The 27,936-nt window shown below is 42.2% G+C and overlaps 1 protein-coding gene across 3 annotated transcripts; it reads right to left on the reverse strand.

Annotated features, from left to right (window-relative positions):
- Positions 1-16: 16 nt before the first annotated feature.
- Positions 17-27,936, reverse strand: KLHL24 (kelch like family member 24). 3 transcript variants are annotated; one of them, XM_005014358.6, is made up of 8 exons: positions 27,779-27,936; positions 19,848-19,961; positions 15,378-16,365; positions 10,147-10,331; positions 9,024-9,142; positions 7,811-7,999; positions 7,199-7,387; positions 17-6,035 (listed from the first exon to the last, which is right to left on the reverse strand). In XM_005014358.6, exons 3-8 carry the CDS (start codon positions 16,295-16,297, stop codon positions 5,835-5,837), a joined length of 1,803 nt encoding a protein of 600 aa, XP_005014415.1. In that variant the 5' UTR covers positions 16,298-16,365; positions 19,848-19,961; positions 27,779-27,936; the 3' UTR covers positions 17-5,834. The 3 variants fall into 3 exon arrangements, with proteins under 3 accessions (XP_005014415.1, XP_027320105.1, XP_021124434.1); XM_027464304.3 differs by lacking the exon at positions 27,779-27,936 and adding an exon at positions 21,343-21,399; XM_021268759.4 differs by lacking the exon at positions 19,848-19,961 and having other exon boundaries at positions 27,779-27,888.

Genomic DNA, 27,936 nt, shown 5'->3' on the forward strand with positions numbered 1-27,936 from the left:
AAAGCACAGGCAACTATTCAAAAGGCAACTGTTTATTAGGTACATTGAACTTAAAAAAAAAATACAACACAACTTTCAAAGAATTATGCAAGAAATACATTTAAACGTAACAGGTAAATGTTATTGCGATTGCACTACATGACAAAGTCGCGCTCCTGCTGTCAGCACAACCTGGAGACGTATGCGCCATGACTCGCACCGAGCCGTCTGCGCCGCTTCTCCAGGTGTAATCTGTGCTGCACCAGATCGTCCTTGAAGGCGAGATCAGCTCCCAGCAGAGCTTAAACCTTTCCCGTTTCAGTTAATAAAGAAACTGGCAAGGAAAAACACGAACTGCTGTTTTCTTCAGTCAAATCGAAGCATGATTTCAAGTGAAGAGAAAAATAGCATCTGGATAAAAGTTCAGGAGGTAAACTTTCTTTCCATGGCCAAGTAGTTCCTATTCATCCAAAGTGCTACAGGTACACCAAAAAGGGAACGACCCACATAGGTCTAGCATTTACATAAATGAAATTAGTAATAGTATATTACATTCAAGTCTCTTGATTTCGCTTATTGCTGTGCTGCATCATATTACTGCTTTGTATGGTGTATATTGAACAAGATGCTCACAACTGACAAGTCAGCATGTTCAGAAACAGAGAACTGTACATATTAAGGACAGGAAATCAAAGACTGAACTCGAATCTTGTCACTAAGGAGTGCTGAAAACAGCAAAGAGAAAAAAAAGAAATTTCCCTAGATTCAGTCTGCCATAGCACTGCAATAATGAAAGCATTCTAGGTGCAATCTAAGCAACAGGTTTAACCGTTCTATTTCTCTTGGAAGGACATCAACAGTCCAGATAGTAAGACCGATCCTAATAAACAGGAAGAATAATCCAAACTCTTTTTCACAACAGATAAAAATGTAAGTGAATTCAAGGCACAAATAATTTTTCAATATTAACGCGCTATTTTCTTTGGAACTAATGACACAAAGGAAGCCATAATTACATTATCAACACGCTGTACAAGGGGCCTTTTTATATGCCTTACTCAGAACAGTATTATCATAAAATGATCAAGAAACTATTCACACATGGATGTGCACATAAACAGGAGTATAGACTGGAGCATTTCAGTAGAAAAAAGTTCCTGTAGAGTTCTCAGTAATTTTATGAGGGCTATATACTTTGAGTAACAAATTTATGCATAGCATTAGTTATGGAAGAAGCTGACACAAGGACATGGTGCATCTGGTTTGGGGCCAGGATGAGGCTGCTTACTGTTTTGTGGTAACACTCGCAGCACTGACATGACCATGATAAACTGAACGACAGTGAGATGGATATTTATTAATGCCATATGAAATCATGGAACTTGTGGAAACTTGTATACTAGATACATAAATAAAAAAAATCACTGTTTGGCCCCCGATCAGATAGCAAATTTTTGCATAAAAATCTCATCTGAAAAAGATTCTACTTTATAGAACCTTTATATATCAGATTTTTTAACCAGGCACAACAAAACATTTGATTTGTACTTTCTTGTATTCACAGGTCTACATTCAGACAAAAACATTCACGTTGCCTCACAGTGATCACACGTTAATGCTCTTGAATTGGTTTTTGCCATCTTCAGGCATGGAATAAGAGATATACTTGTCCAGTTAGGCAAGTAGGAGAAATGAACCATTACATTTCCTGAACATTGCCTCTAGAAGCCCTTGACCAAGTATGCATCTTTATCTGAGTTAGGAGTCTCAATAAATGGTATTTTTTACCAACTGAGTTCCAGCATCTGTAATTGCAAGCTGAACATCCTAGATGTCTTTGAACATCCTAAATGTCTTGGTTCAGCAAACCTAGAAAATGCACAATCCCTTGTTTTCTCTTGCTGTCATCCTCCCCTCAAGCTACTCTGTGGTCTCTGTGGAGCTGGAGCAAGTTCACAGCTCTACCTACCTGCTACAAGGCGCAGCTCCAGCACACCCCTGTGCCTTGCTTGGAAATTGAGAGCAAGTGAGACTGCTTTCTCTTGTCCTTGCCCATCAAATAAAACAAACACAGAATAAATTGAGCTCTCATCTACAATAGGTGGTAATAAATAGGTGGTAAGCTCAGCTATCTGAGGAAGAAGCTGGAGCAGCCAGCTGTGCCCCTGTTCTCAAGCACAAGTGACCATCAAGCACAGGTAATCAAAGCTTCCTCTGTGAGCCTGTCAAAGTGAGCACCTCCAGTTCCTGCGTCAGCAGCCTCTGAGTCTTGCAGTGGTAAAAACCTCATTTATAAAGCTTGAATGAATTATCATAAAGGCCCATATCAGCATCATTTGCATTAAAGATACCCATGAAATGAGCAGCCTTTAATGAGAATTGCATGGGTAATTAATTAAAAACAAACAACTATGGATTCTTGCTGCTATAGCCTGGAAAGCACAGAGCTTAGTTGACAAAATGTACATGAGGCCCATACTGTAAAATTAACTGTCTAGCAGTACAAATGGAAGAGATGCCACAAGTTATGCCTTTTTAGGCAGTACTAAGAGGGGAGCCTACAGCTAAGCCAAATTATTATCAGGCAGCATTGTATGCTTGACAACCGAGACAAAGGGATGCAGAGGCTGTCCAAAAGCAGGTGGCCATGGGCTACGCTGCAATACAATACTCAAGCTTTCCATATAGAGCCTTCTCAAACCCAGGCCACAAGGCAAGATCACCTTTCTTCTCAGTTAACATCATACTGCTAAGAATAGAAGGATGCCTCATGAAGTTTCAAGCAGGAAGTAGTGGATAGCAAAATGGAGAAGGAAAACATTCACTCTGGTTTCTTTTTAAGAGTGAAACACATAACATTTATCTGTTTAGTGGAGTGAGATACTAGCCAACTCTTGATTTTTGTTCTAGGTGTGACTTTGGAGACACCTGATCCCCTCTTCTTGTGCATGGTTAAGCTCAAATTACATCTTAAACAGGTGGCCCTGCTTTGGTGCCAACCTGTTACCATGCATGATGAAAGTCTTGATTATACTGAAAGACATTCAGTTTTCACTCCTGGCTGAGAGGAAAACAACAAAACATGCAAACAACACAACTTACTGCTCAACCACAAACTATCAGCTAGAAAAGTCAGAGTTTTAATCTTTGAATCCATCTACACCTAAATGAAATGCATCAGAGAACAGGTGACTCAGGAAAGCAATTTCCTGAATAAAGCATCCTTCTAGGAAAGCAGTACATTTTCATTAAACCAAAGTTGAATTGTTCAATTCTAGTACATCTAAAAATACTGTTCTAAACAGAGCAGGTTACAAGTGAAAATTACTTACAGATTCAAACCAAAAGACTTGTTTGTTTGTTTTGAGGAAATCATAGTATGAGTAACTGCCCTTTCAGCAATACTCCACGCCTAACTGTTCAGCACTGAGTACAGGTTCAAGAACTGTAGCTGTAGAGGAAAGCTTCTCTTTACATTTCTGCATTTACTGGTTCATTAAACACTTTCATTTTCAAAAATAGGTAGCAGTACATAATTAAGAAATTTCAGTTTATAGCTGTATTTTCAAAACCAGAAAAAGCTGTATTTACATAGTGCAGTATTATAACCAGGTTAAGAGATACCTATACATTAAATGACACTGAATCAAGAATGTTTAAAAACAGTTTAGCATGACAATCAACATCACACATCTTAATACAAACGAGAAGGAAATCAAAGGAAGGGAGAATACTTTTCAAACCGCATCTCTAATGAAGTGCTCCTATCATTTTTTACATTGTCATTTACAACAATAGCACAAACTATACAGTGTTAGTATATAACATCATTAATTGGGCAATTACTATTGCTATTGATGGACCTTATTCACAGGTACTGAAATAACCTTTTCAAAGTAACACTTGGCAAGCAGGCACAAGAAACTTAGAAAAGGATTAAATTTAAGTCTTATGTTACCAAATGGCTTCCTATTCAGGGCATTGTGAATGTGTTCTCAGGGACCCATTTCCTAATTACATCACTGACATGCAGAGATTTTATCAATATTCTTAACATATACAAAGCAGCGTTTGGTATTCAGCCCAAAACTGTTATTTTCGTCCTTTCCTGAGGTTACAAGTTAATGCATCACAAAAGTGCAGCTCCTAGTGCTCTTTAAAAGTCACGACCATATGTTACTGAAAATGACGACTCCCAATTTGGCATAGCTTCACTGAGGGTCAGAATTTCCATCTCATGAAGAAATACTCTGGGAAAACAGATGGTGAAGAGAGTCCAGAGGAACAAACGACGTTCCAGAGATGGTGCTTGTTTTCACCCTCCTGAGCAAGCATGTAGACCAGAACCCTGAGGCCAGGGTGCTTCTGCAGGAGCCTTACGTTTTTCTCTGCCCTGGCACTGACCAATTTCCCTACTGGCTGCTGTCCTCAGAATTCATTTGAAAGGGAGTTCCTGAGTTTTTTGGTGATTAATAGCAAACTGGTACATAGAAAGTACTATACATTTTCCAACTCTCAAGTGCTATCTCAGTTCTCAAGAATTTGTGCCTCAGTTGTATAACTATACTGGAACTATGAGACAGAGTACACAAATATAAGGAGGACTTTAAAGATTAAAGAAATACCTTTACTACAAAAAAAATCTGGGTTGAAATACAGGCACTTTCTAGGCTTCAAAATTAGCCAAACATGTTTTGTGGGAGTTACCCTCACATGGCTATGTGGTCAGCTCCACAGCTCTTTTTCTAGTGACACAAGGGACCTTTCCAGGACCTCTTCCATCTGTGGCCAAGCAGCTTATACAGTAGTCAAATTGAGTGATTGTCTGAAGGAAGGCCAGAAAATACTTGGTGGGTAACTCCACCATCTCTGCAAATGACAGATCTGGAAGACCAATTTGTAAGCTGTAGGGTACAACCTGAGTTCCTACCTCTTCTACCAGGTAATTTATAATGCAATTCAGAAAAGCGGTAGAATTCAAAGTTCTTTCCTTTATTCCTTGAGTAGTTTAGAGATGCTTCACATTGAGCAGAGAACAAACCCAGCAACTTCCAGGCTTTAGTCATATTATTCAGGAAGTTAAAAACCAGGATTCCAAATCTGCTTCACAGATGCATACCTGCACCCCAGTAGTCGCTAGTTTTCCATGTCATGTAACCTTGTACTTCTGACAAGCATTTAGTAACACTATGAATAAGGTCCATAGTGTTAAGGTATGCAATCAGCACTGTAGTATGTTGCAGTGGCTCACAAAACCACCAAGATGTCACTGATCTCCTTCAGAGAAAAGCATTTCTCAAGTATTCTAATATTTGTCCTATGTAGCTCAAATCATCCCTCCGCCCCCTCCCCCCTTTTTATTTAAATCCCAAATCATGCATGATCTTAAAATCTATTTGGTTAAGCCAAATAATCTGCTTGTAAGAATGCTTTGCATATGTAATTAGACAAGCTTTTTCTTAACTGTAATTATTACTAGATACTTTGAAAATTTATTTGCTACATATTTTTTCAATTAGCAGAACCTGAAACCTTGTAGGTATTGCTTCTTAGGACACAGGCACAAGTGCTTGTGAAGGCACTTTCCCAAAAAGCTTTCAAGATTTTAACTACTTAACACACATAGGGCAACCTCTCTGATCACTAGTACAACATACTCTGGTAACTATACAGATTTGTAGACTAGTTTTAATTTAAATTAACCCCTGCTTTTTTTTTTTTTTTAAAGGCACAGGATACAATTTTCATGACACTTAGGAAAGGGCATTTTCCCACTTCAGGATTTAAAAACCCGTCTTGCAGCAGACCATTGGATTCAATCCTGCCATTTCCTCCTCCCCCCCAAGAAAAAAAAATTACAGTTTAAAGCCTTTTTCATTATATCTATGAATCGTCACACAGCCGTGATACGATACTGGCCTGGGCATAGCTGCTACTCCTGTGATAATGCCTGTTGCAGGATCATAGCAAAGAATAGTGTCTGTGGCTTCACCATTTTCTCGTCTTCCACCAAGGATATAGATTTTTCCATTACACACAGACATGCCACAATTCTCCTGTTTCAAAATATACAAGTGAATACATGATTATTGAAAAAAACAAGATCTCAATTCCTGCACATCTACCCCAGTTGAAGGACAGCATTGTAACTGCCATTTGTAAACAGACTGTTTGTTATTTTCTAAAAAAAGAAGAGCAGAAAGCTCAGCAGTTGGGGAAAGCAGCAACACAATCCTACAGAAAGGGCTATTTCAGGTCCAAGCCTTCAATTTATGTAGCTCACTCAAGGGATACAGTGGAATACAGCTGAATATCATACTCAGAGATGACCATTTAAATAGGTGAGATAATGAAAGGGGAAAGATAAAAGATTTTCAGAAAAGGGACCACAGCAGGTACTATTGATGCAAAAAAAAAAAAAAAGAACAAGCACTTTGGAGGAGTAACAGATAAAGAGGGATGTAAAGAGGGGATAAGATAAAAACATGACTAAGAAAGAATGAGTAGGAGGTGACAACACTATGTCATATTTGAGACAAGAAAGTTAAGAGTTTTATTTTTTCCTTAAAACCAGTAAAACAGAACTGAGCAGAAAACATAGAAAAGAGAGGGAAAGAAAAAAAAAACATCTTTGTCAAGGTAGGAACAGCAGAGGAGGTGATTGTCAGATATTAAAGAACATAGGGAAAACTCAACACACACACACACACTGTACTACTGAGGGGACACTTTTTTTTTTTTAAGTGCTGCCAAGTATTCCATAAATTGAAGTGATACAGCTCTCACTGCTTAAGTCAGATATTTCATGCTAAATAGTATTTTTTTCCCACACTGTAAACACATCCTTCAATGCTTTTTGTTGCATTGAAAGGCTTTACTCAACTTAAAGGAAAGTACTATTTTCAATCTAAATTAAAAAAAACAACATGTAATAGAGCTTGACAGAGATCAATTTCTAGACACTTAAATGTTATCTATCATACTGTTACAGTGTCATCCAACAGTAACTGCTCTCAAACAAAGATAGGGCTGGCTAACTGACATTCAGATGAAACACTACTAGTTTAGAAACTCTTCTGTGAGGTTTTGAATTACATAGATGAAGTAGAATCAGAGATGCAATTTGCCAGGGCTAAACAAGTCTCTATGCATTTCCTGTCAATATATTCATGTAAAAAAATTACTTTTCAGGCATCTACAATCTTTCAGTGTTTATTACCTGTCTGCTGAATGTATTCTGTACATGTATCCAGTAGTCTTCAACCGGATCATAGCAGTATATTGCCTTGGTAAGACCACCAGCAACATAGATCAGATTGTTTAATGACACAGCTGTAATGCACCTTTTCGCAATAGGGATAGTTGCACGGAGCAACCAAGAATTAGTATCGGGATCGTAAGACTGAACCTGAAAACAAACAGGCACATGGTATTAGAAGTCTACTTGAAATTACAACATGGCAAACCCATAGAGGTTATAACGAGAATCAGTTACTTACCAAGAGAATTAAGTCAATATTAATTTAGGTCCATATATCAATAACATCTTTATATGCACTGTATTTAACACCATTTTCCCAACACTTTGATTTAAGCATTCACACAGCTCACTTAATGCATGAAGCCAGTGACAGTACCCATGACAGAGACCAAGTAATAGCACACTAATGAGACCAAGTCACAGAATATTAGTTAATGTTTTCTACTACATATTTTTGTACTGTAATTCCATCCCCCACTCAAACTGATTAAAACAGATCTCAGCACGATGTATTTTTAAGCCAGCATTTCCCTTTACTGTGGATAGAAGATACAACTCCAGTTAACCAACCTTGTCAGAGCACGTGTTGTCATCAGGACCACCCCCGATCACAAACAGTTTGCCAACACAGCTTGTGACTGCTGGAGAGCTCACAGCTTCTTTAAGGGGAGCCACCTCTGTCCATCGATTGGAAAATGAATCGTAACACTCCACGCTGCTGAGGCGGTTTTGCCCATCATATCCTCCAACAACATATACCTATGCAAAGTGGTGAAAAGTATTATTTCATTATTAGTTATTACATTTAAATATTCAATTAATTTAATGCTGCAGAAATCCTAATTTGTTATATTAGTGAAGGGGTACTATTATTAAAAAGATTGGTAGGCCATATTCTTTATAATAGTTAAAAACTCCCAGGTGAGTTTCCATTCAGTCACACGTGGAAGAATACTGCAAACAGACATCCAAAGCATAGCATTATAATAAAACACAGAAGCTTGCTACTTGAATGGCACTTGGAAGAGAAGGCACTTCTCTGCATTTCACTTGTTAAAGATTACATTCAGCAACAGCAAAAAGTCCACCTGCACGTATCTTTGCTTTTCTCCTTCTTCACCCCCTACCTTGCTTACAAAGATATTCCTTCTCAGTTCATAAGCCTCCTTTCTTTCCTGTTGCTTCTCTCATACTTAAGAAGCAGAGTTCGTTATCATTTGTGTCTACCTTCTTCCCTTCACTTGTTCCATTTCTAAAAAGAAATGCTCCAAGGGGCAACACACACACACCTTCCCTAAGTTTCATTAACAGATTCAGTTGCTTTTACGTAAAGGCATGTATGCCTTTAAAATACATTAAAAATTTCTATCTTCTCGTAGTAATATATTCAACTTTAATATAAAATAGTAAATAAAAGAGCACAGAAATGGGTAACAGAAAGCAGTACTGCTTTAAATAACTACATAAACCATTAAACTTTGAAAGCATTTTTGAAATGGACAAATCCTGATATATGTTTGCCTGCAAAGAAGTTGCTTCTTGGAGATCAGACAGTTCAATGAAAAGATCAAAGAACTGTTGACAAGTAACATGATTTTCATATCCATGAATAGCATCTGACTGATCAAGAGTACAGTTATTTAAAGCATTATTTTATTTGAAAATATGATTTGATAGGGAGTGCAACAAGGTAAAACTAAATATGTACATGTATGTTTTTCTCCACTATTTTCTTATACATGTAGAATCACAGCTAAATAAATTATAAATATACTTCTCTTACTTTACCAAGAAGCACAGCCATTTTATGACGCCATCTGCCTTTATTTAAGGAGGCAACTCTGATCCAAATGTTAAGCTGAGAGTTATAAATCCAAACATCCCGACTATTGATTCTTCCGCCTTTAAAAACAAATATGTCAATCTGAATAAATTCATGCTTGAATGAGAACAGTCAACTTCCAACATGCCCCTCCACAGTGTGTAATAAAATTATATCCTGTTTCAGCAATACAGATCTTTATACTTGATTGGAAAAATCAGTTTCAGTGGATTTAAAAAATAAAAAGATACAGTAAGTTATTTTATGAGGAGTGGCTGAAGGAGCTGGGGTTGTTTAGCTTGGAAAAGAGGCAGCCCAGGGAGATCTTACTGTATTTTACAGTTACCTGAAACAAAGTTGTAGTGAGGTGGGGATTGAGCTCTTCTCCCAAGCATCAAGTGAGAAGCTGAGGGGAAATGGCCTCAAGGGGAGGCACTAGGAGAGGTTTAGGTCAGATATTAGGAGAAATTTTTTTACTGAAAGGGTTGTGCAGCACTGGGATAGGCTGCTCAGGGAAGTGGTTGGTCACCACCCCTGGAGGTCTTCAAGAAACATGTAAAAGTAGAACTTAATAGCATGACTTAGTGGTGGACTTGTCAACACTAGCTTGAAGGCTGGACTTGATGCTCTAGAGGTCCTTTCCAACCTGTATGATTCTATGACTTTACTTCTGTGAACCATAACATGCTGATATCATACTAAAATGCATTCAAATCTCAAGAAATAATCTAATGGCTTTTTGCCCAGATTTCCTTCAGTATCACTATCTGGATGAAACACTCCAAACAGTTATCTTAAGGGTTCATGCCTCATGACACATTCTTAGCTGTTACCCTCTATTTGATCCATGCATCCACTTTCTTTGTGGAAGTTTTGCTCAAATGACAAACGGGAGACAGATTCTTTGGTTAAACTAACATATGGTACTTAATATCTAAATTATCAGCTGTACCATAACATCTACCCTTCCTAAAAGGCTGAATGAGAGGTGTCTTAAAACATTGCTCATTTTCCCATAAAGGCTGGCATAAATATATCCCCAACTCAGGTGCTTGAAATCAAAAGAGTCAAAATGATTATTCACCTGAAACAAGAATATCATTCCGTAGGGCACACACTGCATACTCGGACTTGGTAAACTCTGGAAGTTTAGCCAGCGACTTCCACTCTCCTGTTACAGGATCGTAGCACTCAGTATATGGCAGGTTAAAGCCTCCAACTCGTTCACAGCCTCCAACAACAACTATCACCTCTGAATAACCAGTTGATCTAAAAAAGCAAAAACAGAAAACTAAGATGTTAATGTTATTTATTAGAACATGAAAGTCAAACAGCACTGTCTACAAAAACTGCTTAAAAAGTAATAACCAGAAAGCTTACTATTTGCTCCTATACCATCCCTCTCCTCTAACTACTCCCCCCCAAACTATGACAGGTTTTCATTGCTTCCTCTTGTCTCATTATATGAGATGTTAGCACACAGACCTTTTTTTTTTTTTTGCATACATGGAGTCACACTGCAGAGTAGTCTAGTAAAGAAATCCCAACAATTAAAAATACAGGAAGCCCACAGTCTAATAGACTTTGGGTGCATAGAGATACCAGAAAAATGTTCGAGGTCTTAGACAATTAGGTGAGTAATCTGTTGCTGAACTGTAATTATCTATTCTTCACACTGAAACCAGTCCCTGTTCCCATCAAATGTTATGAAATTTATAGCACTTCACACTATTCAAGTATTACACAATTTAAAACACCTCTAAAATGTTTAGGTTATTTCCTGGAGAAGGAAAACTGAAGGCAGAGTCCTCAAAATAAAGAGGAGAGAAAAAAAAATCCTAGAAACAATGCGGTTTAAAAAAAAAAAAGCACCACAAATATAGAAGAGTAAGTGTAGTGACAGACTGAGACGTTAAGGAATGCTAAAACAAAAATTCACCCATAAAATGAGAACTAGAACTTGGTGAAAAGTTTAGCATAAGACAGTCTGCAGTACATACAAATAAGCTTTTAAAATTCTGTTTCATGTTCTTTTTATCCAACTAGCCCGATCCTTCTGCATTATACATATTCCATATTCACAGTAATAGAAACTCATTGTATTTTAATCCACATTTGAATGTACCATCTTTTACATACAAATCAAATTATGACTCAATTTAATTGTTAAAACCTGTAAGTTATTAGCATTTCTCAAAATCTACTCTTTTCAAGTTTTTTTTTAAAAAGAATTCTGCACTGACAGTTATTTCAAGGACTGTCGTCTACTAACCAAGTATAACAATGCAACACTGACTTGATTTTTAGTAAGCCTTTTTGTTGTCCTGTGTTTTCTTTCAACTTTGATCTTTTTAACTTTGATGTCCAAATGAATAGAGAACTCATTTGTATCATTGCTGTGGACTGCAGTCTCCTCTCAAAAAATCTCCTTTTGATTGTATTTGAGATAAATCTCATGATCTATATCCAAATTTCCTAATATGTGGACTTACACACATACTAGCTTATAAAACCCAATGCCATTTCCCCCATTTTGAAGCATCAAGAACAAAACTAGCTCTTATTTTCCTTGTCACCACACATCATAAATTACATTTCACTTTCTTCTCCAAGTATTTTACATAAAGACAACAATAAATGAAAATGCACTATAAGATTATGCAGTGGAGATCTGTAACAGAGGAAGCACGTTTACGCACCTGAACTAGTCAGAAGAAACACTCTCTTCAGCTGCTCAGCTTTGAAGCGACACAGGTTCCTGGTTTCTATGTATTTACTGTTATTGTTTTTAAGAGGAACGACTCTGAAAAGAATCTCTCAAAGATTAAGGGAGGGGAACTTTCTGTGCCAGCAAAGTATTACCCAGAAAAAGAAAAGAGCTTTCTCAAGAGCAAGATATCTGTCTCAATTTGCCTAGAAGCAAGCCCAAACATATCAACTAACTGCACATACAGAAGATGTTTGTTCGTTGATTGCTTTTTAGACTAGAACCAAGGCTTTGCTTTAATGAAAAGCTTACTGTGCTAGACTAGCAATCTTTATTTTAAAATTAAATGAAAAAACTTGGATTGGATAGGGCTCTTTATGAATTGCAATGAGAGTTTTGCTCTTTAAAGGAAATATTAGTTCAGTAGAATATTTTAAATCCACAGGAATAGTGTTTTCTCAAAATTTTATTACCTACATAGCCATATAATTACTTCAGTTAAAAAAAAAGTAAAAATTTTCTGTTACTTCTTAAAGGAGCCTTGTACTGCAGAGGTTTTAAAGTTAGATCAAAAAAGTCTTCTAGTAGGTGACAGAGGACACATCAATTAAAAAAGCATAGGGGGGAATACACACAAAGAACATTCAGGCAACATCTAATGCCAGAAAAGAACTAATGCTGTATATGAATGGAGACTAGAAGCTGCCATTCCCAGAGAAGACATGATCTCAGCCAGCAGTACAAGAAGCCCTCCTTGTAGCACTCAAAGGTAACAGTGAGAGCAGAGTATCAGAGGTGAGCTAAGACAGGCACTTAGGAGACTCCAGGAGAGACCCTGTGGTTACTTAGGGGTCAGATAATGGAAGAGTGGAAGACAGATAACAGAATATCATAATCCAGGACATCACAAAAAGAGGTTTCCAAGGGGGTCCAGAGCTGTATGCAGACTTTTAGCCTAGGTGACAATGCAAACCATCACTGTGTTAGCTGGACTGAAGAACTTCCAGTAATTTGAAGAGATTCCATTCGAAAACACTTTAAACTCAGGAGATAAGTTACAAGGTTTTTAAGTTACTACGTTTTCTCCTGTTAATTCACTTGTGTAGCAAATGGGATGACAAACGTGCAGTGAAATAAAGTCATCTCCTTGGAGAAAAAACAAGGAATTACATTAAAACTTTACTAAAAGCCAAAAAGAATGTGTTGAGATGTATAAAAGTTGTAACACCTAACCTGTTAAAGTGAACATTCACACCAGACATCTTTAAAGGAGCTGTGTGATTAAAGAACTCACAGGTATGTGAAAATCTGAAGATAATTTGAGCCACGCAGAAGTAAGAGCCTGCTTTGTTTTGTATATGGAAAATCATTGTTGCTTGCTGCTTCACCTTGGCTTGGAGATTTGCTGTGCAGCACAGCCAGCAGGGGACAAGAGACTTGAAAGGAGTGAGACAACCTCAAGATGTCACTGTCATTTCATGAATGTAACTGGAAAGAACTTCAGAAAGACCTCGTGTGTTTGTCAACAATGGCTAGTGGCATACAACATTAAAAGAGTGAGCAGGTTACCCCATATTTTAAACTTTTGTTTACTTCAAGTTAACTCTTTAGTAGCTTAAAAAAAGTTAACCAAAAATGCAATCTACACTGTTCTCCTAAAAAGAAACATGTAGAATCCACTCTACCCATAATTGCATATATACCCATACAAGGAACCACAATTAATTTCTGTAAGTTTCAGTAAAAGCATTGGTTTGGAAGCTTCTGATCCTGCACAGTTTCACTTTAGAAAGGGTCCATATATTTAAAAAATATTTAGAGGAAGTCAAGAAAGAAAAAACCTTCCCAGTGTCCTTTCCTCCCTAAAACCACAAGAAACACCCAGAAAAGGTGTGATGAGAACATCAGCAAAGTGGGACCTGGTAACTGTTTTACAACAAGACCTCTTTTTGCTATAGGCAACCAAAACAAATAGGCAACAGAAGCAAATGACAAAGAACTATTTCATGAATGTAATATAGAAAAGGGGAAAAAATCCTGCTGGGAGGCCAGCCAGCGTCTCTTTGTAAATTACTTCTCTCATTCCTGCCTACTCAAATTCAGCGTGGCTTATTAAGTCCAGCAGTGAAAACACAGACACCCACCCCAAAATCACCTGCATTATACAAGGAATTGAATTTACAAATGGGAATGCCATTGTGAGTCTATTCAGAACCCCAGGTACGTATTCATATACCATGTACTCTGAGAAAGGTTTTGGGTCTAAGCAAAGGTGCTTCGCTGTTTATCAAAGTGAATAATAAACTTACAAACACCACGCCAAATACCACGAGATGCAGCCCCCCCTCCAATTCACAAAACAAGGTCTTTGGTCTAAGCTCTCAGATCACCACACCTCCCCCCGCAGGTCCAAGCTCAGGGAAGGCTTCTGAGACTTCACCAGTTGCCAACCTGCAGTAAACCAAAAGCCTCGACCCTCCATGGCACTGTACTGCTTTGAAAGCCAGACAGCAGGGCTGCAAGAAGTTTAAGAGGAATTTCTTCTCTCACAGCAGGATTCAAGACTGGAAAGCCACTAATGGGACAAATGGTTTCCAAATGTTTTTTGCCCTATAGGAAGGCCTGTAACACATGCCAAAAAAATTAAGGTTTCCTGCACAGTCACCGCACAGCAACCACGTATGACTAAGAATAAGAATAAACAAAGAGGAGTAACTCCTAACACAATCTAACTGTTTGTCCAGACTAGATCATTGCATCACCTCAGCACAGCACATGATTTTAAAACTGCAATTTAAATCAGCTGGAGTTAACAAACTGTCATGTCAACTACCAGGCAGAGGTAAAGCTCTTACTGGGAAAGTTCTCTTGGGGGCAGGGGGAGGATCATAGCCACCACTGACCATAAATGCCAGGTATGGTCTTCCTCTTGCAAATTCAGTCACCATTTGCATTTTTGTGACACATTATTAAGGAGCAGTAATACTGGATTATTCAAATGTCATGGAATAAGTATGAAGTATTTCAGGAACTGTTTTGTAATTCTTTAAAAATGAAAGATACAGTTTCTTTATAGTTCAGAACCTGTTGTTCTGTTGTCTACTGCAACTTTTTATACTACTCCATTTGTAAAGCATTCCGCAATGCAACATGTTCTGTATGCATATCCTTATCCATATCCTTTTTGGCACACTGTGCACTTAACTGTTATAAAAAGAAAGAAGTTTGGGAAATGGAATTGTTTACTTGCTACAGCATAGTAAGCTGTTTTCAAGATGTTACCACTGTATGAAATAAGATGTCAGCCAGCAAACATTAACCTTCAGAAAATATTTTACTTACAAGGTCAAATAGCTGAACTTACCCAAGTGGTCATTTACTCCATAGCAATGGAACGATCTATGCAAAAAAACTCCTTTATTTCTATTTTGTAGACATGTGTGGGCTTCATGTGTTGTGGGGAAGTACACAGGTGTAACTGTAGTGCTCCAGAACAGAGAATAAAATTGTCTGAAAAATATTTTTGTTCTGGGAGTGTATACCAAACATCTGTACATCAAACCGTGTCCTCCTATTACAGGAAGAAGTCAAAAAAATTATTTCCTCACCTGCGTGGCCTAGTCCTGGGAGACATCATCTCATTTCCAAGGATATGGTACCGCCGGGCTTCGTGCAGCAGCTGATAGCACTCAGGGGAGTTTTGAATCAGCTGGTCCACCTCTACAGTCTGAACAAAGTAGTTTGGGTGTAGTAGTGGGAGCCTGACATGTGTCAGCAGCTCATGCAACACTGGTCTTCGCAACTCAACTGCCCGGTACACCCAGCGCATGACAGCTTCAAACACCATCTCTTCCTTAGTGATCACCAGTTCATCACTGCAAATGTAATCAATAAGCTCATCTTTCCCCAGCTCAAGGAACTCTTCATGCTGGGACACGTCTTCAAATGTCTGCAGCGCGAAGTTCCTGCACTTGGTGAACAGTGTCTTGAGCGAGTGCGTATCGGCAAAGCGCTGGATTCCCAGGCAGTTACAGGGATCCAGCTGCTCCTCCAGGAACTTGGCACAGGCATCACGTAAAACACTAATCTGAAAGAGGCTGGATGTTTCAAAGAGATACTGCACGTTCTCTGTGGTGATTTTCACCTTGCCAGTGTACACATACTGCAGAAAGCAATCCATGGCTTCGGCTAAAATGCCGTTGATCTCCACCAACATCTCTCTGCTTTCTCTATGATCGTTGCAAAACATCGCTCTGAAGTAGCTGCTGCAGGCTGAGAGAACCGCTCGATGGCAGGGAAACTCCCGTCCTTCCACACAGATAATGACATCTGTGAACAACCGGCTGTCTCGGAATTCATTGAAGATCTGGAGAATGCTTTCAGCATGCGATGATCCCGAGGAGAAGTCAAAAAACTCAGGGCCTGACAACGATTTTGGGTCCATTTCAAAAACTTTCCGCTTGGTTGCAGGGGAATCTCGTATCCCACTATCCTCTCTATTCAGTCTGCGTCCCAATATTAGTACCATTGTTACATTAGTTGGCTATAGAGTCATTGAGAAAAGTTGTCTGAGTTTCTCCTTTGCAGTGCTACGGTCTGAAAAATTAAAACACTTCAGTATTCAGTTTGGTATATTCTACATCACAATAATTAGACAAGACACTTGTTTGGTCACTGTAATAACTGGCACAAGTTTTGACCTTTTCTAGAGGTGACAGAGTATTACAGGGCAAATGACCTTGTGCAGGGCAATGCAGCATCATCTGTTGTGTGTTAAATATAAACCATACCCTATGCAATGTACATATATTATGCACAGGCATTATTGATGACAAATTCTGTCTGTCCCAGCACCGCAGGCATTGCCTTAGCATTCAAGATAAATAAAGTGAGGCCTCAGCTCTCGCAAATCACTTTACTGACAGAAACCAAGGGCCTTCCTGGATAAAGATTCAGAGCTCGGGCTTTTCTCATTCTTTCAGTGGAATCCTCATTTCAGCTGGAGCCTCCACTTAACACTATCAAAAGGTGAAAAAAATAAGAATGAAATTTGCAACATAAAAATTCAGTTGAGATAATAACGAAAATAAAGGAGTGATTTATGTTGATCATAATACAGCTTTATAACACTAGTGTTTAACAACCTTCAGTTACCTCAATGAACAACTTGGACTGTAAGAACTGTTTTTACATTTTTGTTCCTTACACCTAGAAGTTAGTTCACTGATAAGATTTAATCAGTTATGAGTGTAAACCACTAATGTGCAAAACAGAATGGAGAAAGGATTAAGTTTACTTGCATAAAAAAAATACTGAAACTTGGGACCAAGGGCAATTTACTGAGTAAAGGCAGGATTTTCTGTTTTCCAAAGTACTACTAGCAAAAAATTACTAGCAACATTTCTGCTCACTTTCCGGTTTCAAGAACATGCTGTACAACTTCCCCCAGCACACAAACACACAGTAATACTATCAGAGCGCTGAAGTTGCAAAAATACTGTTAGTAAATGCCAAATCTCAAGTTTTCAGGTAAAGAAAATGCAGCTGATTCTGCAGGTACTGCATATTAGACGTAACATGATCAACCAATCAAGCAGCAACAGGGCTCTTTGCCTCTCCTGAACTTTAAAATGAACTCGATGACTGCCCACCAAAATATACTGAGGCAGCAAGAAGCTGGGCAGAACGCCCACATGGGGCTGACACAGATGCCACTCCAAATGCACTTCCAAGTCTAGAAAGCCATATACTGAATTACTTTAAAACTTACAGAAGTATTTATTCCCTAAATAATCCAAGAGATTATGTTCAGTTTCCCTCATTCCCCACTTACAGCCAGTAAACATTAGTACCTCACTCAATTTTCATTTCCTGACATGCCAGTGTCTTTCAGAGCTGCAATTACCCAATCCAAATCTGGCTGCACCATCGCTTAATATAGAATACCCAAAAAAAGAAGGCATTGTTCCTTTAAAAAAAACATTCTTTTAAATGAACACAGCACCTTTAAAAGATACTGTCTTTATAACGACCAAGAATACATGCTATACATCTACTTGTTGAGAAAAGATGTTTCTGAATTATCATTTTCCATAAAGAATTTCTCACACACATTTACACAGATTCTTGGTACAGCTCATTTATCCTACAAAATACTTCCTTTAACTTGAATTAAAATGAGATCAAGTGTCACTTCACTGTCTGAAAAACACTGTTGTGATGAGCATATCTAGTATAATCTCTGAGGCAATCAGTTAACAAGGCATAATTCCACAGCCTGATCTGCAACAGATACTCTATCCAAGATATTTCACAACTGTTCTACCCCGTAATGACGCAGGCCACATAAAAACCAAGAACAACAACCACCACTGCTGCAGCCACCCTCTCTCAACGGCTCTGTTGTTAACACCCTAACCCTTACACAGGGCTCAATCTGCAGTTAACTCCACGCTACTCAGAGTGAGAAAGAGGGCAGAAACAAAGCACCAGCAGTAGAAAAGGGAAACAGACCTATGAAAACAAACAGTAAAGGCTTGATTCTGGTGTCAGTTTTAAGTCAGAATTTCACTGAAGTTAATGGAGCTTTTCCAAAGCAAAGCTAGCCTGAAATCGGAAACAAGACACTGGCATATTGCATGAGAGGGGGAAAAAACATGTTCAAAAAATCAATTACGTGAGCAGTTCAAAGTCTTAAAAGAACTGCATAATGCAATCACTACAAACAGAAATAAAGCCTCTGGGTAAAGACTGCTCACTGGAAGAAGCAACATCACCTTTATGCTGGGAACTTGGAATAAGACAAAATTGGTCAGCAAATGATGGTGGTTCTGTTTGTTTGTTTTTAAATGCCATAATGGGTTAAAGAGATGAGAGACCAAAAAATCCATAGAGCAAAAATTAAGCCGGGGATAAATACCACGTCATCATGGGTAAGAGACCAGAATGGAAAAAGAGTTGTATTCCACTGCAGAAAGGACTGGTTTTGTATATACTAGGATTCGATTTCTACCCAGTTAATTACTTCTGTCGGTTTGCTTAAACTAAGTAATTATGTAAGACTATAACACTACCACATGTTCAGCTCCATCAGACATGCCTACAGTTCAGTTTTCTTGCAAATCTTGCTCTGGCAGTCTTAAAATGCCACTACTTCCAGCTGCCTGCCCCATCTTTCAGTCTCATAGCTGGCAGAGAAGAGGGGAATCTGTGCCTGATGCTGAGCTGTCTAACACACAAAGGGGGACAAAAGACATACCTGGCTGCATCTTCAGTGTATACAAAGGTAACTACACATGCCTGCAGACTCTGCATTAGAAAACATTTTTGGGGTAACTTTCATACTGAGATCTCTACAGTAAGTTTAGACAAAGCAGAAAAAAAATCCCTAAAGGCAACTATTGGAAATTATTACAAGATATATTAAAAAAAACAGAATGCATTGGGCTGCTTGTCTGAGTAAGGGACACCAAGAAAGGACCTTAAACAAATCAATGCTATCTATTCAAAAGAAATGGAAAGGAAAAAATAATTACACTTACATCAACAGGTTTTAAAAATGCTTTAACGACATGGCTCTTACATGAATATTACCTGCACACACATCTCTAGACTAAGCTGGGTTTACTGAAGATCAAGTTCTTCTACTTCCTTAAGGTCTACCTTGTTTGTGGGCTTATCTACAGAAGAGGTTCCTCAGAAATAACCTCAGGGTAGCTGTCATTCTGAGGTCAGTAAACCAGGTACACACAATGTTTGCCCTGACACCTTGTATCAGTAAACTGTTCCTGTACAAATTACTTTGTTACTCTGAACTCATCCTGCCCCCACAGCAACACCCCCATGTTTTTTTATCCCTCCCCTTTCCTCCACAGCTCTGTCAACAGCTAACCACGTGCTGGCTGATTTGGTTTTGTTTTTTAATCGCAGAGCCAATTGGGCTCAGAAGCAGAACTGACGGAGAGAAACAGGAGAAATGTGCAGCCCGCACAGAGGCGAGGCTGCTGACAAACAGCTCGTCAGCAGGCGTGCCTGAGCTCTCCCTCAAAGCTCGCCCTAAGGGTGCAGTTTCAGAGTACCTGAAGCTGAGCCTCTGCTGCTGCCAGGGGAGGTGGCTTCCACCCAGTGCCGGCACCCGCTGCTCTCTCAGGTCAACGCTGGCGCTTGTGTGGCATGGCAGGACTGGCAACCATCTGTTCAGGGAGAAAAAGGAGGTGTTGGGTACCTGTGGCTACCCCGGGGAAGGGCAAGGACCGTCCCCAGGCCCCAGCACTGCCACAGAACATCGCGCCTGCTGCTACCTGGCACGGTATTTTTAACAGATCTCCTGAGGCAACACAACCAAAGTCAGAAAATGAAGTTTTCTCCCCTCTCCATCCCGAATCCCAGTAACTCCAGTGCAGGTCTGGCTAACAGCTTCAAACAGCTCGACCTGCACGCGTGCCTCGCCTCAGGTGTACAGACACCACAAACACCAGTCAGGGATTGTTATCCACTGCAACACGCTGCTAAACCCACAACGTGTGCTCAAAGTTCTTAAAAAAAAAAAAAAAAAAGACAGAAAGAAGTGTAAGCTTTCCCTCCAGTAAACACAGCATTTCTTTCCTTCTCTGTGATGTATATAAAGATATTGGTTTTAAGGGACTCATTTATTACCATTATTTATTGTTTTGCAGGAGAAATTTAGTGCTTGGATGACACTCAAGTCTTCTAAAGTCACTACTATGGGTAAAAAAATATTCCGAATACCAAGATTCAGTAATAAACAAGGTCATGACACATAAAAAGCTTAAGTGTCCTCAAAAATCATCAGGCAAAAACAGGAACTGATTTGGACATGAGACTATGATTAATTAAGTCAAAAAAAAGCCACACACACAGGCAAAAAAAAAAAAAAAGGTAACAAAGTAAGAACACCTTTATCAGGTGCAGATTTTAAGCTAAGTTTTTGGTAAACGAGGGGCAGGCCGCCACCGGCCCCGCTCCCTCACGGGCGGCGCCGACCCGAGCACAAAATGGCGGCGCCCCCCCCCCCCCCCTCCATGCGCACGCGCGCCGCCGCCGCCCGCTCCCCTCGCCCCCAGGCGCCGCGCGCACGCGCGCCCTCCAGCTCACCTTCACCCCGGGCCGCCCTAGCGACGGCCCCCCCGCGCCCCGACCAATCCGCGCCCAGCTCCGCGCCGAGGCCCCGCCTCCCCCCGCCCGCCCAACCAATCAGCGCCCGCGGGAGCTCCCCCCCCCCTCGTCGTCCGGGGGGCGCGGGGAGGCGGCAGCGGCGGCGGAACGGCCGCGGGCACCGGGGGGCACCGGGGGGGTCCGGGACCGCCCGGCCCCGCGCTCCGCCGCCTGGGCCCCGCGCGTGGGACCGAGACATCCCCACACACACTCGTACACACGGCATCCGGCACGGCACCGTCTCTCCGCCGGCCCCTCCGCCGCCGTGCCCCGTGCCTAACGGGCCGGGCCGCGCCGCCCTCCGTCCGCCCCCGCCTCAGCGCAGCGCCCGGTGCCCACCCCACAGCGCCCGGGAGCCCGGCGCTGCCAACCGCCAACCGCCCCCCGCCCCGCACTCACAGCCGAGCAGGGGCCGTGCCGGGCCGCGCTGCGCCCCGCGGTGCTGCTGCCGGTGCCGGTGTCGCGGTGAGGCTCGGAGCCGGGCGCTCGGTGCGGTGCAGGAGCGGAGCCGTGCGGGCCTCTCCCCGCCGCCGCCGCCGGTCGCGCTGCCAGCGCCGCTCAAAACAAAGGGGCTGGCGGGGCACGTGACCGGCGGGCGGCACCACGTGACCCGCGGGCGGTTCTGGGAGTTGTAGTCCCGTGAGGGGGGGGCACTGCACGGCCCCCGCCCCGCAGGCCCTGTGCTGGGCACCCCCCCCCGGCTCCCCTGGTACACAACAAGCACCAGGCAGGGGCCCTGCCCCAGCCCCAGCCCTGCCCGACCTCTATTTCACGCTCCCCGGTGGCAAAGCCCCTCGCCTCCCTTCGAAGCCCCACACAGCACCCAGGGTCCTGTGAGGGTGACGTGGCTGTGGCGGGGGGGCTGCAGGCAGGGAAGCCGGACCCCGTGCCACCGCTTCAAGGGCAGGTCGCAGCCTGTCCCGCAGCCCGAGCGCACTTCATAGCCAAACTATTTGGACAGCGGCCCGCGCGCCGGCACAGGCCGATGGAACATGCCTGGGAGTATGGAAATTTATTTTTGCTCTGCCCTTTAGCATAAGCAAACTCGCAAGTCCGCGGCGCGGAGTAAGAAGGCGAGGGCAGGGACGTGCATGCTTAAATTAAGTTCATTACCGGGCACTAAATGAGCCTTATGCAACCCTGCGGAGCCGATGCTGGCAGGTAACGCTGCGTTTTGCTTCCTAGAAGGACGCCCGCTCCGTACTGCCACTTCTGGCTGAGGGAAAGGAAATGTGACATCTCTTAGGTGCCACCTTCTTCGCTCTCCTAAATTCTGGGGATCAATCACAAGCACAATGTACCTTTACCACAGGCCAGCCCTGCCAGTTCCTGCCTTCGCCCTCCACTGGGAGTGCACGCCGTGTTGTGCTCTTTGTGGTGCCTGACAAAGCTCCTCCACTGGGGAAACCACCTGGAGGAGCAGAAGGTGCTTGGGGCTCCCAGCTCAATCCGCACCGGAGCAAACCAGCCTCAGATTTTCGTAGGCTGCATAAGCTCTGCTTTTCCCCCTAGTTGGGCAAATTGGAGCTTTGCAAAGCAGAATTAAAATCCCTAATTAAGAAGCTAAGTTTCTAAAAATAGACTGAAGATATCAATCGATTCTGGCATGCAAATTGTTTTCACTAAGATCTTAAAAAAAAGAAGCCTTCAACCATTTTCCTGCTGCAATAAAACTCAGAACTGCTTAGGACATTTAATTATAACTGAGACAGTTCAGTCAATTTTTTCATCTGCTGCAAGAATGACCCCGAACTATGTAAACAGCAAACAAAACCAACAGACACTTCACCTTGTTTAGTACATTTGCATTACAATAACTTATTTCACCTACTGAAGATAGAGAAATTAGTAACCTGAAGCGTTACTTATTACAAAGATATTAAGTCCAAAAAGTACATGGACTAATAAGAATATTTTTACCTCACAGAACTTTTTACCTGCCATCCTTTTGTCTGCCCCAGTCCTCTGATTCTTTAACTCCTGGGGTTGTTACGACTGTGTACAGATCACTTCAGAAAACAGAAGAGGGATTAAAGGATGAGTCGTGGGAAGGAAAAAAAAAAAAGATATCAATGAGTCAGCTTGAAGGAGCTATCTGCAGGGAGTGTGTTTACTCCAATCAAAGCTGCACGTGGCAAAAATACCTTGTGTGAAGAGGGTAAATGGGGCATTTAAAATGAAAATATTAATTAAAAATACTCATTGAGCAATCAATTGTTTCATAATGTGCACATGTATGCATGCAGTCACATCCAGGCACTTCCAGTTCTGAAAGCCAACGTCACCGAAATTAGGGATAGCTGAGTTGCTATGACATCCTATTGGTCTTCATTCCTCTGCTAGCAGGGGCATTGGTTGTTGTTTTTCAAGCTGCGCTGAGCATTTCTCTCAAAATAAGCAGTTGTGTACTGCGTGAGAAGATGAAGCCAATTATTAAAGATTACTCATTTCTATAAAGCTTTGTTAATACTTTTTTAACAATGTAAATGACTTGTAAAGCATTTAGGCCAATATTTTCAGAGGAGGTCAGGGATTTTGGAGATTTTGAGGTATCTACAGCTGGCCATTGGAAAGCTCTACACTAAAATTAGAAGCCTACTTGAACATTCTGGCACGCATCCAGTGCTGTTCATGTGTTTTTCTGGCGGTGTTGTATTTGAATACCACCGCCATCAGGCACTTTTCACACACATTTCAACAATGCAGTCAGTGCGCCACCTAAACGGGTCAGTGCATTCCTCCGGATGAAGACGTTAACTATTTTAAGAAGTCCTATGCCAGTATGGCCCTGAGAATTTTCCTCTGTTGTGGGGAGCGTCCAAACTCCTTATCGGGCTTTTCTAAAATTTAGCGAACCCCGATGATCCTCAGGTAGTTCGTACACACAGAAAACAAAACCCAAAGACAATCCGTGGTTTCTTTTAGTAGCTATTGACTGCTCATGGACACCTACCCTAAAAAGTTCAAGGAAGGTCTCTGAGCTGAAGGAAGGAGGAGATGAAGGCGAGCCACAGCCACCACAAGCTGAGTGCAGGAAGCTGGAGGAGAACATGCAGTGAGGTGACAACTGAACACCAAACCCCTTGCACCGATCGCTCAGCAGGGAGAACAGAGAGCAACAGAGACCACCTGTAAGTGAGCAGCATTGAAAAGCCTCAGTGCAACACAGGGATTGTATCAGAGCAAGAAGAGAGTGAGAAGAGACATTAGAGTTGAAGGTAGAGAATGCAGGCAGGTAATGACTGACCCTGCCTAAGCGAAGGCAGGAATGTCCCGAAGAGCTGTGCAACACAACGAAGCGAACACCTCTCAGCTCCAGGAAGAATAGCTTCTCGCGTTGCTAGTAGTTTTAGTGGACAGGAAGCTTTGAAACGAAAGGTGTGTGAAGTGACGACATCCCTGTACGTCCTGACGCAAGCTGGCACAAAACCTAAAAGTAGCAACAGCAGCCATTCAGCACGATTACAGACAGTCAGCACTGAGCAAAAGGAAAGGTGACATTAACAGCAATTTGTGAGGAAGAGCAAAAGAGTGAGTTCAGTAACTGTTGAGGAATTTACTTTTTGAGTATGCCAGGAAAAAGGGCTGACTAAGTTGCAGTATGTGAAAATGAAGGAAACAGCATTGAAAGAGAGGCTGGATTTTGATGAGGATAAAGGGACAGCAAAGTCTCTTCCTGTGATAAAAGACCTCTCAAAGGAGTACAGGGAATACAACAAACCTTGCTAAATTCTTTGACTGTGAATAGCCTTTAACCATCATCCTGCCCAAAGCTCTGTGGGTTCCACAGGTCCCACTGACTGCAGTGGATAACCAGCAGGTACCTGCGTTTCAGCATGGAAGGAGGCTTTCCAGGACTGCGCCCTGTCAGCCTCTCCTCCCATCACCTGTTTAAGACAGCAGCTGCACCAGGTAACGTCATCTCTTGCCGAAGTGGCAGGATGAGCGCAGGCCGTCTCCCAAGGAGCAGAATGGGACATCCTCCATGGCCACATGCAGCACTCAGGGCTGGGGCTGGGGCTCAGTCCCACCGCCCACATGCTCAGCAGCTGCCTGAATGCAGCAGAGAAGGGCCTACACGCAGCACGTACTGCAATGAAGGATGAGAGCCACTTGGCAAAACATCGGCGACGCATTTACCAATTCAGCCCTGCCATCAGCACTGTGCATCCCCCTCTGCATGCCAGTCCTTGCTGGGCAGCCCAGGCTCCAAGCCCATGCAAATCCTGCTCTTCCTGCTCATCCCAGCAGCCTTTCACCACTGCACGAGCCTCAAAACAAGGTCCATGGGAATAGTCCTCCCATACAGAGAGGAAGTGTCTACTTTTCCACCCAGTATCTCCCATCTCCCAAGCATGGGAGAAGACTGGGAGTGGAATTCCAAAGCTGAGAAGAACGAGTGTTGCATCACCACTGCTATTAACACGGAACTATTTCCTTTTTATGGCCCTTACAGTACCAAGAGAACATGAAAACAGTGCCTAACCCAGCAAGACAGGGACAGGATCTGCCACTGTTTGTCTGGATCTTCTCTTCAGGGAGAAAAATGAGGCAGAGAAACAAAAGTTGTTTGAGCTCTCATTAGCCACACAGGCGAAGACTTGAAGGGAGCTGCCCTTGCAGAATGGCAGAGAGCTGACACCCGCAGTCACTGGCCTAGCACAAGAGTGAGCAAGGTACCTGCCAAAACAGTTCCCTGAGCAGCAGAGAAAATGTTCCCACCCAGCCCCGTAACCACAAGCCCAACCGCAGCTCCTTCATGTTTGCATTAAGGGCAATAGCATTTTTTCACTGATTCCTACACCACAAGCCTTCCCTTTATGCCACGCTGCGGCAGAGCACTGCACAGCTCTGCCCTTCAGCCACACTTAATAGCTCTCTCCTCAAACCATCTGCCAATGCTGGGACCAATTAATAGGCACGAGCATTGCACCTCTTCATCTATAAGACCTTCAGGCATTTCTCAAGTTAAATAAATCCTTTCTCCAGTCCAAATGACTGTGAAAAGCTTTGTCTGCCAGCGAAGCAGAATATAAGGTAGGTTTCCTGAAAACAAGACTTCGAACTGATGTGCGCGTGCCACTCCGTCCCCAGTTTGGGAATCTCAGACTTGCAAAGCTACCAGTTGGTAGCATCTCTGGTGCTTGCAGATCCATGCCACCAGCTCCTTCTGGCTCACCTCCGGCAGCAGGGTGAGGCCCATACCCGTTTACCCACCGGTCAGCACGGACCCAGCAGTGGCCACAGGTCCCAAGCTGCCAGCTGCAGGAGCAGCCACCCCGTGTGCTGAGCAGGTCCGCACAGCGGTGATGCTGGGGCAAACCTCCAGATGGCCTTTGCCACCTTACAGTTTGGGATACGCCTTCACTTTCGTCCTTAACAAGGTCCAAAAGGTAAAGTTAATCTGGGAAGAGTTAGTTCTGCAGGTGCTCTGTGATTTTTCCCTCCTCTCCTCGCAGCCATGTGTGCTGACTGGCGCTGCCCCTCCTTTCTACCACACGCACGGCTGCCTTTTTCTCCATTAACAGCATTGCCATGCCAAGCAGTGTTTCTCCAAGATGAGTGACAGGACTTGACTCTCAAAAGGCAGATACCAGGACAACCGACAAGTTTGTTCTTAAATCCCAGGCTTACTGCCTCCAGCAGAGCAGCACAGAAAAAAGCCCCCTGTTCTCCAGAAATTACTGGTGGGACTACCCAGCCTGAGTTCCCAGCCCATGCCCTTTGTCTAAAAGCAGGGGCTGCCCTGGGCATGAGCGGACAGGGAGCGATGTGGAAACAGCTGCTGTGAGGATGCAGCTGCTTTGGAAGGGCACACAAAATCCCTGCCCGGATCAATGCCCCGGTCACCGACTCCTTCGTAAACAAGGTTTGGAGACCTGCTCTGAGGCCTAAAATGGGACTGCTCCCAGACCTGAAATAGCTCTAAAGCAAAGAGCCGTGTGCTTCCCTACGACAGCTCAGCTCTGCTCAAAGTGCTAAGCCAGCCTGCAGCAACTGCTGATCGCTGGTCCTGGACAAAGGTTTGTCTTAGGAAGGCAAAAAAGAAGAGGGCAGCCCATGTAATCCCAGGAAAAACACCCTTAATGAAGGTCTGCAGATTCCAGTGCAGTAGCCAAATCAACATGTTGTTTTGCCAAGGAAACATTGTGAAATCTGTGGTTTACTCTTTGATCCTAAGCCTTCCCTACGCATCTATTCATAAGCAGTATCATTAGACAGAAACGATCGTAAAAATAAGATTGGTCAGGTGGTGAGCTTCTGATAATAAACAGATTCTTTTCTCATGCCACGGCCAGCTATTAGACTTTTGTAGTATACATCAATCCAGAACTGAATCTTGAAGGAACAATGAAATATGTAAAGTACTGCATAGAGTATGACAGGTTTTCTTAGCCTTTTTCATTAAGATTTTTATGTATGAGACAGTATTTTGTAATTTTAAAAGGAGAGGAGAAGTGAAACAAGGAACAGGTCATTACTGTAGACAGGAAGCAATAAAAAGGCAAATACATGTCTCATTTCTCTAGATACTTGTTATATTTATGTTATTTTTATATATTTTTCCTAAAATAAACCTATTAATATCAATCCTTTTTTTTTTTTTTTCCTCACACTGAAGCACACTGACAAGAGTATGAAATTTTGAAGCTCTTCTGTCTTTCCCTGGGACAGGTATCAAGGAATTGGAAAATGCATAACAAAAATTCTCCATTTTCTTTTTAATGGGAAAACTGCATTTTTTTAAAAATCAGTATCAATTGGCAGAAAAATAGAAGTAGCATTTCCAGGGTTAAAATTCTAACATTAGAAGTGACAAACGTTTAAAAGTTACCTGCGTCCTCAAGCCTCTGATGATTTGGTCTTCTCTTTCTCCAATGCCATACCTCCCAAACCCACGCGCAGCTGGGCACACCTCGGCTCCCTCCCCGAAGCTCAGTGCCACTTAACGCAGCCGGCCGGCCGGGCTCCTCCTCCTGGCCCTGACAGCAG

The sequence above is a fragment of the Anas platyrhynchos genome, chromosome 9, assembly GCF_047663525.1.
Source record: "Anas platyrhynchos isolate ZD024472 breed Pekin duck chromosome 9, IASCAAS_PekinDuck_T2T, whole genome shotgun sequence".
Classification (NCBI taxonomy): Eukaryota; Metazoa; Chordata; class Aves; order Anseriformes; family Anatidae; genus Anas; species Anas platyrhynchos.

Excerpts from the sequence above, each read along its gene's own strand:
- KLHL24 (XM_005014358.6), bottom strand. The coding sequence starts at position 16,297 with ATGGTACTAATATTGGGACGCAGACTGAATAGAGAGGATAGTGGGATA. Across the intron at positions 10,332-15,377 it reads CCCAGGACTAGGCCACGCAG|ATCAACTGGTTATTCAGAGG; the intron begins GTGAGGAAATAA and ends TTGCTTTTTTAG. Across the intron at positions 8,000-9,023 it reads TGGCTGTGCTTCTTGGTAAA|GTATATGTTGTTGGAGGATA; the intron begins GTAAGAGAAGTA and ends CACTTTGCATAG.